Genomic DNA, 19,360 nt, shown 5'->3' on the forward strand with positions numbered 1-19,360 from the left:
TGAATTTTTCTTTCTAGGTCTCCAAACAGCCTTAGACTCTATTAATATAACATTTTTAGATCAATGGGTTGGCGCTTGCCAGGCAGGGAGACCAAGGTAGAGAGGAGATATCATTTGTCCAGAAGGCAGGCAACAAAGCCACTCTAGAACTAGAAATAGGGAGCAGGACTTGGACCTGCCTGGGGCAGAGGGGAAGGATGTTTTGCTGGCTTCTAGAGGAGAGACTTACTCATAGCAGGGGTTTTTGAGGGCCTGTGGTGGAGAGATGTACATGTAAGGTGACACAGGCTTGTCCACAAAGGCCCCAAAGCCAATCCGCAGGTTACTGGTGAGCTTACGCATCTGGGAAGCCAGCTTGGTACCCAGGTTCTGGATGCTCTCCAGATCATCCTTCATAGAGAAAGACAGGTCCATCAAGTAGTAGATGTCCACAGGGTAATCCTCCACCTGCCGGACTTGGACGGAGAAACTCTTCGAATCATCTGCAAGGTAGAAAGACGTTAATTCTTTCTCCTCTTCTCCCTCTAAGACTTAATTAAGTAAATTTGGACACAGTCGGAATGAAGTAACTTCTTGATCAAACTAAACTTGAAAGCCCTGGTCCCGTCTCCTCTCCCCTTGCACTTCTATTCCTCTTTCAATCTCTTGACTTCCTTTTTTTTTTTTTCCCCTGTCTTTTTGCCTTTTCTAGGGCTGCTCCCACGGCATATGGAGGTTCCCAGGCTAGGGGTCTAATCGGAGCTGTTGCTGCCAGCCTACACCACAGCCACAGCAACACCAGATCCGAGCCCCGTCTGCGACCTACACCACAGCTCACGGCAACGCCGGATCCTTAACCCACTGAGCAAGGCCAGGGATCAAACCTGCAACCTCATGGTTCCTAGTCAGATTTGTTAACCACTGCACCACAGCGGGAGCTCCTTGACTTCCTATTTTGAACCTTTCCTTTTCCATTCTAAAAGTTGCCACCCTCTCAAAATCCCCATCTGTCTAATCCTCCGGGTCTGAAGGGTCCACCACCCTGAGTCACAGAAATGCCGGCAGCTACTACACTTCAGACTCTATTAAAAGCAGGAACTATGTCCCTCCCTTCTCTGAATCCCACTGTACCCAACACGTCTTGCATGTAGAAGGTACATTCTTAAATTCTTGATTTAATTGTGAAGTCAAAATCAAATGCCTCAAGGAGTTCCAGTTGTGGCACAGCGGAAACAAATCCGACTAGGAACCATGAGGTTGTGGGCTTGATCCCTGACCTCGCTCAGTGGGTTAAGGATCCCACATTGCCGTGAGCTGTGGTATAGGTCGAAGACTCGGCTCAGATCTGGCATTGCTGTGGCTGTGGCGTAGGCCAGCAGCTGTAGCTCGGGTTAGACTCCTAGACTAGGAACCTCCATACGCCACAGGGGCAGCACCCCCCCCCCAAAAAAAGGCAAAAAAAAAAATCAATGCCGCAAAAAGCCTGTTTCTTAGCCTAACCCTTCCTCTGAGGGTCTCCTGCCCCTATTTTCTCTACCCCTATGCAAGCCCCTGCCTCATTCCAAACTTCTCTCATCTTACACCTCATTTGAGCACCAACATAAAGTTATACACTGGGTAAAACTCCCTTCCCCAGGCATTGGGGAAGGGAGTTTCCATTGTGGCACAGTGGAAACAAATCTGACCAGTAGCCATGAGGATGCTGGTTGGGATCTCTGGCCTTGCTCAGTGGGTTAAGGATCAGGTGTTGCTGTGGCTATGGTATAGGCAAGCAGCCATAACTCTGATTTGACCCCTAGCCTGGGTGTGGCCCAAAAAAGGAAAAAACAAAAACAAAAAACAGGCATTGGGGAGACAAAGAAACAAACACTTCTGAGTAGCTATTAAGCTAGAAGGGTAGTTACTTGCTCAAAGATCAAACAGCTAATATACAGAAGAGTCAAGATTCAGACTCAGATCTTCTGTCTTCAGGTCCCCAAATCTTTTTTTTTTTTTTCCATTCTCCCACCCACACTTCTCCCCACATCCTCCTCTTCCCACTCCATTTCCATGCAAGACCCTGCAAGACCCCTACCTGGCCGGAGCCGGAGCAAGATCCTCTGGGGGCTGACTTGAGTTATCTGGGAGCTGTCTCCAGAGCCCTTGTCACTCAGGGGCCTGGCCTCCAGGATTCTGGCCTCACTGATGGGGAACTCAATGTACTTCGGGTTACAGTGATTGTTCAGCAGATTCTCCTCCAGGTTACAGCGGGGCGTGCCCAGAGGCAGATCCTGTAAGACAGGAGCCCAAGGGAAGCCCCATGGTCAGAGCTGTGGTTGCTCTCTACTTCCTGCGGGCTCTGCCACCGCCAAACAGCCTAGAGTTTACCCAGCACTTTGGAGCTAAACCAACATAAAAGAACTCGTGTGGTCCTTCCTAAGGTAGTCTGCAGGCCTGTTGTACAGAATGGGCAAACTGAGGCGTCGGAAAGATTGGATGAGTGCCATTTATGGATTGTTAGGTAGGAAGATGGCCAGTACATAAGAGGCCTGTTGAACCAGTGTTTTTCAAACTGAAAAATGTAACCCACCCACGGGTGCCAAAGATCAGTATAGTGGGTCTCAATGTGTTAATGTGTCATCATTAATGCAGTGCGTCATCAATGTATTAAATAAAATGCAACATAACAAAATAGAAAGTATCAGGAGTTCCCGATGTGGCTCAGCGGTTAACGAATCTGACTAGGAACCATGAGGTTGCGGGTTCAACCCCTGGCCTTGCTCAGTGGGTTAAGGATCCGGCGTTGCCGTGAGCTGTGGTGTAGGTCGCAGAAGTGGCTCGGATCCAGCGTTGCTGTGGCTCTGGTGTAGGCCGGCGGCTGCAGTTCCGATGAGACCCCTAGCCTGGGAACCTCCATATGTCGCAGGAGTGGCCCAAGAAATGGCAAAAAAAAAAAAAAGAAAGACAAAATAGAAAGTATCAATGTATATAACTAGCAAAACTAAAAATTGTTTTGTGAAATGTTTTTAGATTGGGGATTAAGGGCATACTTATGAATAATAAATGACGATACATGATGTATTTTTTTTTTGCCGCGCCCACAGCATATGAAACTTCCCAGGCCAGGGACCAAATCCGCACCATAGCAGTGACCCAAGCCACAGCAGTGACAATGCCAGATCCTTAACCCACCGAGCCAGAGGGGAACTCCCACAATGTATTTCTTTCTGCTGGTTAGGATCAAAGCAGTTTGGAAGCTGCTGTGTTAAGACACTGGCTAGGGTGTGAGATCTATGAGGGCAGGGACTATGTGTACCTTATTTCCTCTCTATTCCCAGCACCCAACGGAGACTGACCCAAAGGTGATGGGGGGGGATACGGGGAGGCAGCAGAGAGTAGGGTCTAAAAGCTCAGATCAGCTGAGACTACATCTCAGCCTTAGTTACTAGGGTGAGTCACCTAAACTCTCCGGGCCCCATTTCCCCATCTATAACATGAAAACAATAGCAGCCCCACCTTCACAGAGATGTTCTGTAGGACCACACAAGACAGTGCATGTAAAACACATAGCAGGGCACCCACATGAAGTAAGTGCTCAGTAAATGTTAGTAATTATTGGGATATGTTCCATGAATAGTTCCTGGATAATTATAAATTATGAACAAACTTCACAAGCTTGGGCAAATCCTATGATGTCAGGTCACTGACCAGAGCCAGTCCTCTCACTCTCAGCTTCCTCCCTCACTCTGGCCAAAGGGCAGATGGAGCTCCCCTCCAAACACCCTGACGTGTATCCCTCAGCCCTCTGGAGCTCTGTGTGTGTGTTTACACCTGAGTATCGAATAGGGGACATGCTGCACTGGAAAGAACACTGCAACTCAGGAAACAGGTTCAATCCTAAGTCTGCTACGAACAAGCCTATGACTTCAAATAAGTCATCTCACTCCACTGAGTCTCAGTGTCCTCAGCTGTTCAGTAAAGGGGTTAGATGACATGGCATTTTTGGTCAGTCCCTTCCTGCTCTGACATTCAGCAAACTTAGCCTGGAAAGCTAGAAAACCCCTCCCTGGACCTATTTCACAATATCTAGGCCTTCGACCCCACAACCCCCTGCATCTCTACCCACCTCCCTCTCACAACCACTTCTGGAAGTCAGCTGAATAACCCATACCAATATCCCAGAACAACTAGTGTTAACATTTATTGAGTACTTACTGCATGCCAGGCACCATAATAAGCACTTGACATGGATTATTACAACTCTCCTGATTATAGTTCTGTAATGCTGAAACTATTATTATTTTACAAGTAACAAACATGAGACAGAAGGTTTCACAAATGAGGAGCTCAATCTTGTTGTGAGCCACACGAGAAGTCCAAGGAGCCCAATCTTAAAGTAAGATATCGAAGGTTTGGAGAAGTTAAGTAATTTGCCCAGAGTTACAGAGCTAAAAAGTGGCAGAAGTGAGCTGCTGACTAGATTGCCTGACCGTAATTATCCTCATAAAATAAGTTGTGTTGTGTTCTCTGTAGAGTGGGGATAAAGGCAGAGAAGGAGGAGTGTGAAGGAGAGAGTCACAGGAAGAGCCACACCCTGGGATACCCCAGGGAGGGGACAGGATGCAAGATGGGGATACGGGAGGTGTGGGGAGGAGAAGTGATATTTCACCTCCTCAGACCCTCAGGTGAAGCCGTGTTTCCAGGAAAGGGATGGACTACAAGAAGCCATTTACACTCAAAACCAGGACTCTGTAGCCTCACAAAGCTCAAAGTCCCTCTCCCTCTCCCACCTAGCCCTCCTCTGATACACACAAGGGCTTCCCCACGTGGATGTAAACATGAACACCAAAAGTGCTACAGACTGAACGTTTGCATCCCGCCAGGATTCATACATTAAACCCTAACCCTAACCTCTAAAAAGAACAAACAAAAGAAAGAAAGAAAGAAAGAAAGAAAGAAAGAAAGAAAGAAAGAAAGAAAGAAAGAAAGAAAGAAAGAAAGAAAGAAAGAAAGAAGGAAGGGAAGGGAAGGGAAGGGAAGGGAAGGGAAGGGAAGGGAAGGGAAGGAAGGGAGGGAGGAGGAAGGAAGGAAGGAAGGAAGGAAGGAAGGAAGGAAAAAAGAAAAAGGAAAAGAAAAGAAAAAGAATAAATCCTAACCTCCAAGGTGATGGTGGAGCCATCACGAGTTAGGGTTGATTAGGTCAAGAGGTGAAGCCCTCATGAATAAGAGTGTAATCCGGTGTTGTCACTGCTGTGGCTCAGGTCACTACGGTGGCATGGGTCCAATCCCTGGCCCAGGAACTTCTGAATGCCATGGGCAAGGCCAACAAAAAAGAGGCCCCATGTGAGGACACAGAGAAGATGGCCATCTATGACACTGGTTTGCTGGTACCTGGATCAGGGACTTTCTGCCTCTAGAACGGTGAGAAATAGATGTTTGTCGTTAAACCACCCTGTCTGTGGTATTTTTGTTACGGCAGCCTAAACAGACAAAGACTAACAGCGTGAGGACCACCCTCACCCAGGCAAAACACAGAAAGAGCTTCCAGAAGCCAGCAACTTCCTTCTTTCTCATCTCAGCTTCACGGGTATGAGGTGGAGAAATGGCATCAGCAATGGGAAGCAGTGTGTGAGACCTAACCTTCCTGGTTCCAAAGATTCCACCAGGACGTCATAGCTCCTCCAGGTCTCAGAAAGATGAAAATCCCCTCCCCTAGCTCCAGCCAGGGACAGAACGGCAGAGGGGAAACCTGAGCATCTGCCGTTTTCGTGCTCTAAGTCTTGCTGCTCCTGCCCATCTCTCTGGACCCTTCTCCCTCAGGAAGCAGCCTCTTTCTTGCTCACAAAAGTCCCTACTGCCTCTCTGATTCCAGCTGCCCACAAAGTCCCAGGGAGAAAACTTTCCAAAAAAGGCAATGACTGGATGGACCAAGATGCCCTGAGGAGCTGGTTCTTTCCAGGACAAAGGTGCTGAAGGAGAGAAGAAAGGGGGAGACCAGGACACAGTGAGAACAGCAAGGCCATCGTGTTATCTTCAAGCTGCATCAGCGAAGGGGGAGAAATGTTTTGGAGGGGGTTTCCTGACCCCCATTTCCTAATGGGGCAGTGTTTATTAGGGGAGAATTTGAAGTGCTAAGCCTTGCTGACAGCGCTTATGGTTTGTTAGGAATTTCCTTAGAAATCTAAACACTAAGAAACAAAAAAAAGTCTACTTCCCTCCCTCTGTGGTCTCTGACATCAGGGGTCAGGAACTCCTCAGTCACGCTCCCCCTGAGAGCCTCCTGGCCCCGAAGGACACCAAGGCAATGACCTCAACACACTTGGGCAACATTCCCTTTCTGAATAACCCGGCTGACAAGGTAGAAGGAATGTGTCCAGGTCACTCAGAGATAAAACTGGAAGGAGGGGGGGGAGTGTTCCAGTTCCCAGTGAAACCAGATGTTACACAAGAAGGGCAAAAATAACCAAGACCCAGGAGAAGGGCTGGAGCACAGAGGGGCAGCCCACGTGCTGTGTGTGAGCTGAATCCTCTCCCTCTCCCAGGAGAGTGACACATGCTTTTAGTCCCATTCTCCACTGATCCTGTTTTGGAAATTGGGAAGTTACAGCAGGAATAACTGTCATTATTCTATCTATCTCACAGGATTGGTCATGGGATAAAATAAACCTGTGAACAGAAAATGCTTTCAAGATATAAAAATCTCTGGAGTTCCCATCGTGGTGCAGTGGTTAACGAATCCGACTAGGAACCATGAGGTTGCGGGTTCGATCCCTGGCCTTGCTCAGTGGGTTAAGGATCCGGTGTTGCTGTGAGCTGTGGTGTAGGTTGCAGACGTGGCTCAGATCCCGTGTTGCTGTGGCTCTGGCGTAGACTGGTGGCTACAGCTCCTATTGGACCCCTAGCCTGGGAACCTCCATATGCCAAGGGAGTGGCCCTAGAAAAGGCAAAAAAAAAAGACATAAAAATCTCTGATGATGGTTGTACAACTATAAATATGATAAAATTCATTGAGTTAAAAAACAAATTTTTTAAATTAAAAAAAGCAAAAAAAAAAATCCCATAAAAATCTCAAAAACACTCAAATCCTTTTGATCTGATATGAACAAATTCAAATAAGTGATTCTACCATGACCATTCTAACCACTACTATTATGGCACAGACTTTTCTTGGAGTACAAGTTGCAATATGCCCTGGTACTTGTTTTTCCCCAGAAAGCCAACCGATGCCCTTAACCCAAATAAATCAACATTGTTTTCTTGACTTTTTTTTTTTTCTGTCTTTTTAGGGTTGCACTAGTGGCATATGGAGGTTCCCAGGCTAGGGGTCCAATTGGAGTTGTAGCCACTGGCCTACACCACAGTGACAACTCATAGCAACACCAGATCCTTAACCCACTGAACAAGGCCAGGGATCGAACCTGCGTCCTCATGGATGCTAGTCAGGTTCGTTAACCGCTGAGCCACGACAGGAACTCCAGACACTGTTCTCTTGACTGACATCCAGTGAAGTCAAGAAATCACTTGAACATACAGAGAGAAAAGTGAGGAGGAGACAAAAAGAAGAAGAAAATGAGAACATTTTAGTTTATGGTTATTGATATTCGTACTCCATTGTTCACAAGGGGGAGGAGCACTCTCAATATTATCCTTTCTTTTTTTTTTCTTCTTTTTTCTTTTCTTTTTTTTTTTTTGTCTTTTTGCCATTTCTTGGGCCACTCCCGTGGCATATGGAGGTTCCCAGGCTAGGGGTCGAATCAGAGTGGTAGCCACTGGCCTACGCCAGAGCCACAGCAACGTGGGATCAGAGCCGCATCTGCAAACTACACCACAGCTCATGGCAACGCCGGATCCTTAACCCACTAAGCAAGGCCAGGGATCGAACCCACAACCTCATGGTTCCTAGTCGGATTCGTTAACCACTGTGCCACAGCGGGAACTTCCCTTTCTTGTTTTTAACAATAACATATTGGAGCAAAGCTCTCAAGATGAGCACTTATCCCCCAGATTTAAAAAATAGAAAGAAAAAGCAGCAGAAAAATGAGAATGAAACTATGTTAGTGACTAAAAAGGAATAAAATAGTGGCCTAACCCTATCCCCTACAGATATAGAGAAAAACGTGAGACCTAAGTCCTATTGGCCTCTTCCTCTTTGTCAGACCCAAACCCACTCTTCTCCTTTCATCCTCAGATGTCAAGTTGAGTGTGAGCGGGCCCACCTTGCCAGATGCACCTAGGACTACAGAATTCCTAGGATTCCCCTCTACCTTAGGGTTGCCAAATTTGGTAAATATTGGGGACACACACTAAAAAGTATTTGTTAATTCAAATTTGACTGGGTGTCCTGTATTGCACCTAGCACCCCTTAATTCCACCTCCTCCATGACCCCAATGATGAGCCCCTTCAATGAGCAGTATTTGCCAAACTTGTTATGGTAACAACCCATCTGAGTTAACAGGTTCAGGGTCCATCCTGGGAGCCTTCATATTTAACAAGCACCCTAGGTGATTCTTAGCCGCAGGCAAATTGGGAAAGTTCTAGATTCTAACAGGATGCCACTGAGGCCAAGCCCCCAAGTTGAATCTCTGTGTGGGGCCAGCCCCTCTGCTAGATTCACAAGCCATTGGCAGCACTCCACCCCAACCCGTATCGGTATCCAGACCCCCAAGAACACACCCTATGCAGATGAGCCCAGAGTCCTGCACTCATCCATGTTGGCTATGTTTTCCTATTACCCGGCCAAGGGCTTGCTGTCCACACCCAGAGCTGCAGTCCTGGAGGACCCCGGGAAAGCTGAGCCCAACCAGTTGTTTTTCCAGGCACTGCCAACCCCGCCTGTCAGCCAAGGTAGGCGAGGCAGAAGCAGAGGCCTCTCCTTGGTCGATTATTCAACAAATCACAAACAAAATGGCCCCAACGGTTCATCTGGGGTTTTTTTTAAGTCAACAGCCAAGATACTTTCAGCAGTTAAACTTGGTCAGTGCAGGGGAAGCCCTCAAGAAAAAAAAAACTGCAGTCGTGTTCAGGTTATAGTCCCGGATTCCCACCTCCCATTGCTCCCTGGGTTGACATGCTGCCTCTTGCCATCTCCTTTGCTATCCCCCCCTCCCTTCCTCCCCTCCTCCTTCAGGAACAGTAATAGTCATTCACTAAACCCGTGGCCTCCCCCGCTTTCCCAGGGTGCTGAGAACTCAGTCATGGCCAGGGTTCTGAGAACTCAGGGTGCTGAGAACTCAGTCATGACCAGGAGGGTGCTTCACCAACTTCCTGTGTCCCCCTCCCCCTCTCTAGGTCCCATCTCCACTGATTTAACCCAGAGCAATAATTCTGACTTTGTCAACCAACAAACAAGAACAAACAAAAAACCACTTTCCTGATTAAATTCCAAACCCCCAGAGAAAATCTTATTGGACCATCTACCTCCCCCGATTAGTTTTCTTTTGTCCCAGGCCAGCCCAGCTTCTCTCTGACTCCTCCCCTCTCCCCGCCCACATCCCTAGGCTAGTTCTACATTGTACTTTGATTTGACCCTGTACCTTGCCCCGCACCACACTTCTTCCCCCTTCCCACTTTGGTCAGCCCCGGGGGACAAAATTCACCATGGCCAACCATAAGTAGTCTACATCTTCAAAATCTAGACACTAAGCTAAGGGCTGAAGGCTTTGTTTGGTCAGGCCTCAGCATACCTCAGTTACATAGTTTGTCCCTATGTAGGGGAAAATGTCCTGAAAAAAAGGTAGAAAGGAGACTCCTGGCCACGATGACTAAGCAAGGTCCAGCCAAGTGTCCCTAACCACCCCTCGCCCACGCATCTGCATCTGTAAACTTGCTTCCACATCCACTACCTTGCCTGACCTCACTCCAGTCCGCCAAGCGCGCAGCCAGAAGAGCTAGCCCATAAAAGCCTGTGACACCCTTCTTTGGGGCTCAGACTCCGGAAAGCTATCTCCTCTGAGCCTGCCGGCATAATAAACCTGAGTTCTCCAACTCTCCGAGTGCTCGCTTGGTTTCTTCTCGGGTAAGAGAGCTGATACACTGCAGGCACAGAGCTGCTGGAGCTGGTATACTACAGCCACAGGGCTGTCGCTAGAGCTGATACACTGCGGCCTCGGGGCTGCTGGGCAGCTATGCAGATCAACAGAGGTGACAGACACTCCCAGAATATGTTTTATTTTTCCCCAGATTCCTCTGAACCATAGTTGTCTCCATTTTCTCTTGCTTTGGATTGAAAAGGGGGGAAGGAAGAGGGGGCAGCCTGCTCTGAGCGATGCCAGGGCTTCTCCCCTGGCTACCCCTCTGCTCCAGCCAGATACAGGCCCTCCAGTCCAATGAGGCACCCTCCCCATCCAGCTCTCCTTTCTTCAAGGATTCAGCTGCAGAATTCCAACTTCCCTGTAAAAGAAGCTTAATAATATCATGATGGGGACCAGGGAAGGAGGAGACGGCAAATGAGAAAGGAGGAGGCCACATCACACAGGGGCAGCCAGCTCAGCCCAGAGGGGTGGAGAACCTGCGGGGGTGGAGGGGAAGGACTCACCCAACCGGCCCCCTACTCCAAGCCCCAGGGAATCTTTCATTTGCTAAATGAAGTCAGTGTGGCCCAGATGTTGGGCAGCTGCTTCTGGAAGCAGTTCTCGTGCTAAAATGCACAGGGGCCAAAGCAGTGTATTGGGCTGGCCTGTGCAGTCCTCTCCTTGAGGGATAAACACAGCCTCCCAGCTCCCGCTGCCCCCACCCCCACCAGCCTGCCAGGGAGGTTGCCTTTTTAGGAAACTCAGCAGATTGGGAAGAGAAGCACACTGAGAGAACGAAGAGGGCCTGGGTTAGAGCAGCCTTAGAGCTGCAGAGGGCGGGACATGCTGTCATGATGGCAAGAGCACCTCAGGTGGCTGACACACAGCCAGGCCAGGAGTTCAGGTAACCACCTGTTGGGGAGCCAGGCTGATGACTCAGCCTCAGACTCTGTAATCACTGGAACCTCTCCGGTCACACTCACCACCCCCCTGCCCCCCGCTCCAGCTCTTGCCAGCTCCAGATTCCCATCCTAGCCACAAATTTAGCCATTCCCTCAGACACACTCATTCCCTAGGGCCCCAGACACAACAAATCCTCTGCCTAGACACAGCTAACCCCTTCCTGTCACCCTCCCAGCCTCACCAAATTGGCCCCACGCCCTCTCTCATTGACACCTTCCCAGGAGAGGGAAGGAAAGAGAAGAAAGGGGGAGGAAAAGGCAAAGGCATGGAGGGCCAATCGTCAGACAGGAAAGGAGAAAAAGAGTTTCCGACATGGCGCAGCAAAAACAGATGCAACTAGGAACCACGAAGACCCTCTGACTAAGCAGCACCCCCCTACACAACTGCAAGCTCCCTCTTCTATTCACCTTTCTAAAATCTGGGGAGTTCCCATCATGGCTCAGTGATAATCCAACCTGACTAATATCCATGAGGATGTGGGTTTGATTCCTGGCCTCGCTCAGTGGGTTAAGGATCCAGGGTTGCTGTGAGCTGTGGTGTAGGTTGCAGACATGGCTTGGATCCTGAGTTGCTGTGGCTGTGGCGTAGGCCAGCAGCTGCAGTTCCAATTGGACCCCTAGCCTGGGAACCTCCAGATGCTGCGGGTGCAGCCCTAAAAGACAGAAAGACCAAAAAAACAAAAAATTCTGGAATGTTCATAAGCCAGCATTCCCTCTGTACCTATAACCCACCCCACTTCTGCTTTTGAGACCGAAGGCCCTGCTTTCCAGGGTGCTATACTCCAACAAAAAGCAAACACAGTGTGGTAAAGGGTAGTAACAGCTACAGGGAGGCCAGGAGGCCCGAATAAATGGCTGAAGGCCAGAGCCACGCGGGGTACGCTCTGGCTAACATTCCCAGCAACAACCCATGACAGCTCCCTTGAACATCCATCAGTGAGAAGGCTTCTCTCTAGTTTTGCTCAGAGGGGACAAGGGATTTATGTACTTAGGAGGGAGGAGAAACCCCCAGGGGTCCATATCTACACAAAAGCAGCTATGGCTGGAGAAGAAATACAATCAGATATCTGCTCCTTACCTCATCTGAGCACCAGGCACACATGGGACTCACAGCCAGACATTGCTGGCAGGAGCTCACACCTCGTGTGGCACAGATGTTGGGCCCTGCAACAGAGAGACAGAGGCATTTGCATCTGATGTGACTTGATGAAGTAACTGGTCTGCCCCATCCTTCCCCAATGCTTCCCAAGTGCCCAGGCTTACACACCTTACCATCCCACAAACATTTTGGACACAAACACACCTTAACCATCCCACAGACATTTACCAAACACAGGCTGTTTGGTAAGGGACAAGGAGAAGGAAGAAGGTGGGAGAAATTCATCCCTGCCTTCAAATGATGAGGCCACTGTGAGGGCAAGTGAGAGAGTAAGACAGAGCCAGGGACACAAGTGCCAGATCACAACTCATGGGAAGACTTCAATTTAACAACGGATATGACACCTGCATTTGTACAAATGAAAAGCTGAGGCCATCTCTCCAATTATTCCAGTGACTTAACAGGGCCAGGATGCACTAACATTAACTCACAACCTAAATATGGGGGGGTTGGGGGGAATAAGGAAATGACTGCCATGGCATTGTCCCACTGGCCTGCCAGGGGAATGCAAATCTTCTAAAACCCCCTCAAGCTTCCCAATACATATATCTTGGGATCCCAGTGTAGAATGCATCAGGGAGAACTGCAGAAATACTAGAAAAAGTTGACTGACATGAGATGGAAGAAGGTGGAATCAGAGGTGGGAAGGCCTGTATTTGAATTCTGAATGCTCTTCTCATTAGGCATGTCACCATCTTGGGCAACTCACTTAACCTCTATGAAGTGATAACACCTATCTCACAGGATCTGTGCAAACAATGCAGTAGAGTAAAGGAAAAGCATTGGGCACATGACGAAATGCCACACAAATGGGAAGAGACTTCATCCTGACAAAGGACAGAGAAAAAACTGGAGGGCGGGTCAGAGACCATCAGAAGGATGAAAAAATCCCTGAGAAGCCCAGCCAGGAAGCAAAGCCCAGGCAGTTGCCTGGATGCCTGGACAGAAGGCCCCAGCTGCCCCCAGCTTAGCCTTCCTGGCCTCAGCAGGTACACCTCCTCTTCCTGCAGCACCCCGAGGAGGCCCTTTTCCAGTACAGGTGGCCCTCCATATACATGGGTTCTGCATGTGCAAATTCAAACAACTACGGGTTGAAAATATTCAGGAAAAAAAATTCCAGAAAGTTCCAAAAAAGCAAAACTTGAATATGCCATGTGCCAATGACTACATACCATTTATGTTGGATTTACAACTATTTAAATAGCATTCACATTGTATTATAAGTAATCTAGAGATGATTTATAGAATACAGGAGGATGTGCTTGGATTATAGGCAAATACTAAATCATCCTTGGATTTTGATGATGGGGGGAGCCTGGAATCAATGCCCCACAGATTATGAAGAACAATAGTACAAGGAGCAGAATGAGGAAAACCCATTCCTACTATGACCCAATTATCCTAATAATTCCTTTATCCAGTTTTCTAAAGTGGTCCCTTGTCTCCAGCTGGTAAGACCAGCAAATATATTTTAAAGAAAATCATCCTCGTCATCGGGGTGTTTCCCAGGGTCCCTGAAACTTCTTACAGAGCTGAGTGTCTCAGTCCATTTTACTATAGTGGGACTGAACTCCCTTCCAACATCTGGGGGAAAAAATACCCAGAAAATGCATGTACACATGTGTGCATGCACACACACACACACACACACACACACACACACACACACAAACATACACCCCCCAGAGTATTGTTAAAAAAAGCTACTCCAAACTTGGAAATAAGCAAAGGGAATATTTGGTGTCTTTTCAATACACAGGGGATCGACCAGTAGACCCATCATGATTAGGGATTATCAGATTTTCCAGGGGTATGTACCTTTTTTTGACTTCTATTAATTAGGATATCTTACAATTCTTGAACAGGTTAATATAAAGAAAATCTGGAGTTCCTGTTGTGGCTCAGCAGTAGCGAACCCGGCTAGTATCCATGGAGACTCAGGTTCGATCCCCAGCCTCGCTCAGTGGGTTAATGATCCACTGTTGCCGTGAGCTGTGGTGTAGGTCACAGACATGGCTCAGATCTGGCATTGCTGTGGTTGTGGCGTAGGCTGGCAGGTGCAGCTCCAATTAGACCCCTAGCCTGGGAACTTCCAAATGCCACAGGTGCGGCCCTAAAAAGACAAAAAAATAAAGAAAGAAAATCTGTAACAGGAGTTCCCTTGTGGCACAGTGGGTTAAGGATCCAGCATTATCACTGCAAGCATGGTGGGTTGATTCTATGGCACTGGTTTAGTCCCCAGCCGGGAAACTTCCGCATGTTGCAGGTGCGGCCAAAAAAGAAAAGAAAATCTGTAACAGTGAAATAACTCTTGATGAGAACAATTTATATGATGTTTATCCAACAGTAACACAAACGATTTCTGTCTGATTAGAAAAGGTAACCCCCAGGGAGTTCCCATTGTGGCTCAGCGGAAATGAATCTGCCTAGTATCCGTGGGGACACAGGTTTGATCCCTGGCCTTGCTCAGTGGGTTAAGGATCCAGCTTTGCCAAGAGCTGTGGTATGAGGCTCCTCGGATCTGGCATTGCTGTGGCTGTGGAATAGGCCAGTGGCTACAGCTCCTATTCGGCCCCTAGCCTGGGAACCTCCATATGCCACTGGTATGGCCCTAAAAAGACACCCCCGAAAAAAAAAAGAAAAGAAAAGGTAACCAATTGTAAATCCCTTCCTTGAATTATCTTTTGAACTAGTCAATATTTAACTGGCCCCCTCATTAAGTTGAAGGATATCTTGATACATATTCATTTTATAGTTGTATGCAAATTATACTTTTAACTCTTTGAAAATTACACTTTAACTGTATTCATCTCAGGGACCCACTAGAAGACAGAGGGACCTAACAGAAAGGGTGCACACACAAGCAATAGGCTGTGGGATTAATTTTGTAACTCACTATTAATATGCCCTTATGGAGTTCCCATTGTGGCTCATCGGGTTGAGAACCTGACTAGTATCCATGAGGAAGTGGGTTTAGATCTCTGGCCTCACTCAGTCGGTCAAGGATCCGGCGTTGCCTCAAGCTGTGGTGTAGGTCGCAGATGTGACTGAGACCTGGCATTGCTGGGGCTGTGGCATAGGCCAGAAGCTGTGGCTCTGATTCAAACCCTAGCCTAGAAACTTCCATGTGCCGCAGGTGGAGCCCTAAAAAAATATTTTTTTGTTGTCTTTTTAGGGCCACATCAATAGCATATGGAGGTTCCCAGGCTAGGGGTCTAATCGGAGCTGTAGCTGCTGGCCTACACCACAGCCACAGCAACACAGATCTGAGCCGCATCTGCAACCTACACCACAGCTCACAGTAATGCCAGATCCTGACCCACTAAGGGAGGCCAAGGATTGAATCCACATCCTCATGGATACAACTCAGATTTGTTTCCGCTGTGCCACAACAGGAATTCCCATACATGGAATTCTTGAAGCACCTTCTGGAAGCCCCACATTTCCTCAGAGCCTTGAGTCTGTCTAACTTCAAAGGCCTTTCCCAACACTAAAATCGTGCAACTGAGATGCCACTGTAAACCTATGAGTAAACTCTGTGGATCCAGCCTCTGACTGACCCCAATCTTAGCGTGTGATACGAGGACTGTAAGGTGGGAATTATGGCGTGGGTCCAGGCCTGGCCCCAAGGCACAAGGCCACCTCTGAGTTGGGGCAGCCCTCAGCCATGCACTGTCTCTAACAGAAGAAAAGTAGCCAGTCTTCCCAGAGCTGCCAGATTCCAAATGCCTGATTGTTCAGAACCAACAATGCAACCAGGAGGCCTCTCCCTGCAAGGGCTGCCTGGCCATCTCTTAGCTCACATCACTCTTTTCCCAGCCAGATGTGAACCTAGCCCCCCCGCCCCTTACTGCCTTATTGGAAGAGTTCTGAGAGAAACAAAGCCTGAACTGTTTGAGGTATCTGCCTCCTTTTTGGAAGTTTCCATGAGAATCAGTGTCCAGGGGCAATCCTGGACCTGAGAGCCAGGGATTTTCACTAGAGAGAGGGGAAGCACGAGACTGTGGGGTGAGTTAGAGGAGAGAAGAGGTCCATGGGAGGTGTGGGCGCAGTCAAGTTATCTTTTGAAAATTATGTTTTTCCCAGTCTATCCATTTATCCACCCATTCATTCTCAGATTAGCATTTCCCCATGAGTCCTTGACTTGCAGCCACAAAAGAAGGCCTTGCCAGATGTGAAATAAGTAACAGCAGGCCCCCTCCCAGTGAACGGGCAGTCCCTGACCCTGGAGGATGCGATGAGCTGCTGGGATTTGTTTTGTAGGAAGTCATGCCCGCGGAGTCATGGTACCCCGCTCCCCATACCTCCTCTTTTTAACGAATCACAGGTTGATTTCATGAGAAGCAATGACCCCCCCGACCCCCGCCACCCGGGTCCCCACCCCTCATCAAGACCTGCCACCACCACAGGCAGTTTCCCTGGAACGTCATGGCTGAAACTGACTGACTCACCAGCAGTCTCTGAGCCTGGGCCACGCGGATTCAATGAGCCGCTGCTCAGAAGCCACCCCTCCCCCCTGAACATGTGGAAGGAGTTTGGGCCTCTGTTTCCAGTCATTCATAAGGCCCATGTTCCTGCTCGGCCTCAGCAGCCCTGACTCAGCCCTGCGGGAGGACTGGGGGATCTTTATAAGAACTTTGTCACTGAAAAAACCCCTCCCACCCACTTCCTCTGACAGTTTAGCCAGAGCAAGGAAACAAGGTGGACTGGCCCTGTCCTCCCAAGGTGGTTGTGAGGACCAAAGGAACCAATCCCTGTCAAGCTCTGAGCACAACAGCGAGCAAGACAGAAAGTTCTCACTAAAGGCTGCTGCCGCTACAGTTGCTCTTGTTCTTGTTGTTGCTGTTGTCATCCTGAGTTCCAAACTGCTGAAGGCAAATCCAACCTAGGACGGATGGCCACGAAGAGAAGGCCAGTTAGAACAGACAAACAAGGAGTTCCCATGTGGCTCAGTGGTAATGAACCCAACCAGTATCCATGAGGACTCAGGTTCAATCCCCAGCCTCCCTCAGTGGGTTAAGGATCCAGCATTGCCGTGAGCTGAGCTGTAGTGTAGGTCACAGATGCAACCGGATCTGGTGTTGCTGTGGCTATGGTGTAGGCCACCAGCTACAGCTCCAATTCAACCCCTAGCCTGGGAACTTCCATATGCCATGGTGCAGCTTTAAAAAGACAAAAAGAAAAAGAAAAAGATAGACAAAACTGGCCAAAAAGTTCGCCTGGAAAGTAGAAGGCTATAGTTTGGCATGTCAGCTCAATTCATAGGACCAGAAGAGAGACGAAGGTGGAAAAAAATGGAAGAAAAAGGGGGGAACAAGGAAGTGAGTTGGAACCAGTGGAAGTCATAAGGCGTCAATAAGAGTTATTTGGAGGGTATGTTGTCCAACGAGACAGGATGTCAAAACGCAAGAACGGGCCACCCTAGTGAGGCTAGGGGACTCCAGGAGAGGGCTAAGCCGGGGGAGAGGTGTTCAGGGAAGGACGATGACGCTTACTGCTGACCCTACAGACCTCTCTCTTACTATCTGCCGGGGAGTCCTGGCCTGGGTCCCCAGACCCCCCACTGACCCCTGACTGGTCACTTCTCAAATAGGTCCATGGGGACACTGGGTGACTCAGGCAGTGCCTGATCTTCCACTGCAGTCACCTGGCTGAGTGAGTCATCCAAAAACAAAACATGTGCTAACTGCACCATGGATATAACAAGTGGTTTCTCTAACGCAAGTTGTTAAGAAAGTTTATTTTGGTTCCTTCATTACATGTAGCAGCAGTTCAGTAATCCAAGCAGGGGAAGGAGAAAGGAAGGTGGAGTTCAAGGTACCACCAACCTCTGTGCCCTGAGCAGAAAGCATTGCCTAAAGCAGTAGGAAATCCAAACTACCATACAGGAGGTATCCTGATGTCAGACATTTTCAAATGTGTACAGGTATAACCAAATCGCTTGGTTATAAAGCAGAAATTATCACAACATGGTAAATCAACTATACTTCAATAAAAATTTTAAAAAATGAAAAAAAGTACTTGGAAAGATTAAATAGTCTCCCTATACCTTTTTAAGTTCATGTTTTTTAAAATGTTATTCTAAGTCTAAATATTTACAAGAATGAGTTTTCTAATAGAGCATAAATATGAATATTTTAAAATGAAACTACTATATCATTCTTGTAAATAAACCTAATGGATCTTTTAAAAAAAAGTGCATCAGAGCCAATTAAATGTGGGACTTAAGGAGTTCCTGCTGTGGAACAACAGGATCAGCAGCATCTCTAGAGCACCAGGATGCAGGTTCAATCCCCAACCCAGCACAGCGGGGTTAAGGATCAGGCATTGCCGCACCTGTGGCAGAGGTTGCAACTGTGGCTCAGATCTTATCTGTGGCCGGGAACTCCATATGCCTCGGAGCAGCCAAAAAATAAAAAATATATATATGGTACTTAACATCAGAAGGCATTTGTGTGCAATTCGCCTCTACCAATATTAATGGGTTTTTTGTTGTTGTTGTTGTTGCTTTTTAGAGTCGCACCCACAGCATATGGAGGTTCCCAGGCTAGGGGTCGAATCGGAGCTGTTGCCGCGAGCCTATGCCACAGCCACAGCAACTCAGGATCCAAGTCACGTCTTCGACCTACACCACAGCTCACAGAAATGCCAGATTCTTAACCCACTGAGTGAGGCCAGAGATCGAAATTACAACCTCGTGGTTCCTAGTCGGATTTGTTTCTGCTACACCACGATGGGAACAATATTAATGTTTTATGAGCTGAACTGTGTCTCCTCAAAAGATATGCTGGAGTCCTAACCCCCAGAACCTATGACTGTGACCTTATTTGGAAATAGGGTCTTTGCAGATGCAACCAAGATGAGGTCATTAGGGTGTTCCCTAAGCCAATATGACTGAAGTCCTTATAAAAGGAAAATACCAGAAAACAGACAGACAGAGAGAATGCTGTGAAGACAGAGGCAGAGATTGGAGTGATGCAGCTGAAGGGCCAGCTACCACCAGAAGCTAGGAAGATACAAGACAGGAGACCACACAGAGTCTCAGAGGGATCATGGCCCTGCTGACCCTTTGATTTCCAGCTTCCAGAGACAATACATTTCTATTGTTTAAAGCCACACAGTTACAGTAGCCCTGAGAAGCTAATACGAAATGGATTTGCACGTCCATAACTTATATGACATGATTTTGAAGAACACCGTCCTGAAATCCTTGGCATGATTGAGAAAAGCCAGCCTAGAATGAAAACTTTGCAATGGTTAATCCACCTAT

General features: G+C 48.0%; 1 protein-coding gene across 1 annotated transcript in view; it reads right to left on the reverse strand.

Annotated features, from left to right (window-relative positions):
• Positions 1-19,360, reverse strand: part of ITGB3 (integrin subunit beta 3) — a 58,830-nt gene that overhangs the window by 29,046 nt on the left and 10,424 nt on the right. Inside the window, exons 2-4 of the mRNA XM_047757678.1 lie at positions 12,010-12,095; positions 2,054-2,249; positions 230-482 (exon numbers count right to left, since the gene is read on the reverse strand). Coding sequence (XP_047613634.1) covers positions 230-482; positions 2,054-2,249; positions 12,010-12,095 — 535 coding nt within the window. The remainder of the gene's footprint in view (positions 1-229; positions 483-2,053; positions 2,250-12,009; positions 12,096-19,360) is intronic.

This window comes from Phacochoerus africanus, chromosome 14, assembly GCF_016906955.1.
Source record: "Phacochoerus africanus isolate WHEZ1 chromosome 14, ROS_Pafr_v1, whole genome shotgun sequence".
NCBI lineage: Eukaryota > Metazoa > Chordata > Mammalia > Artiodactyla > Suidae > Phacochoerus > Phacochoerus africanus.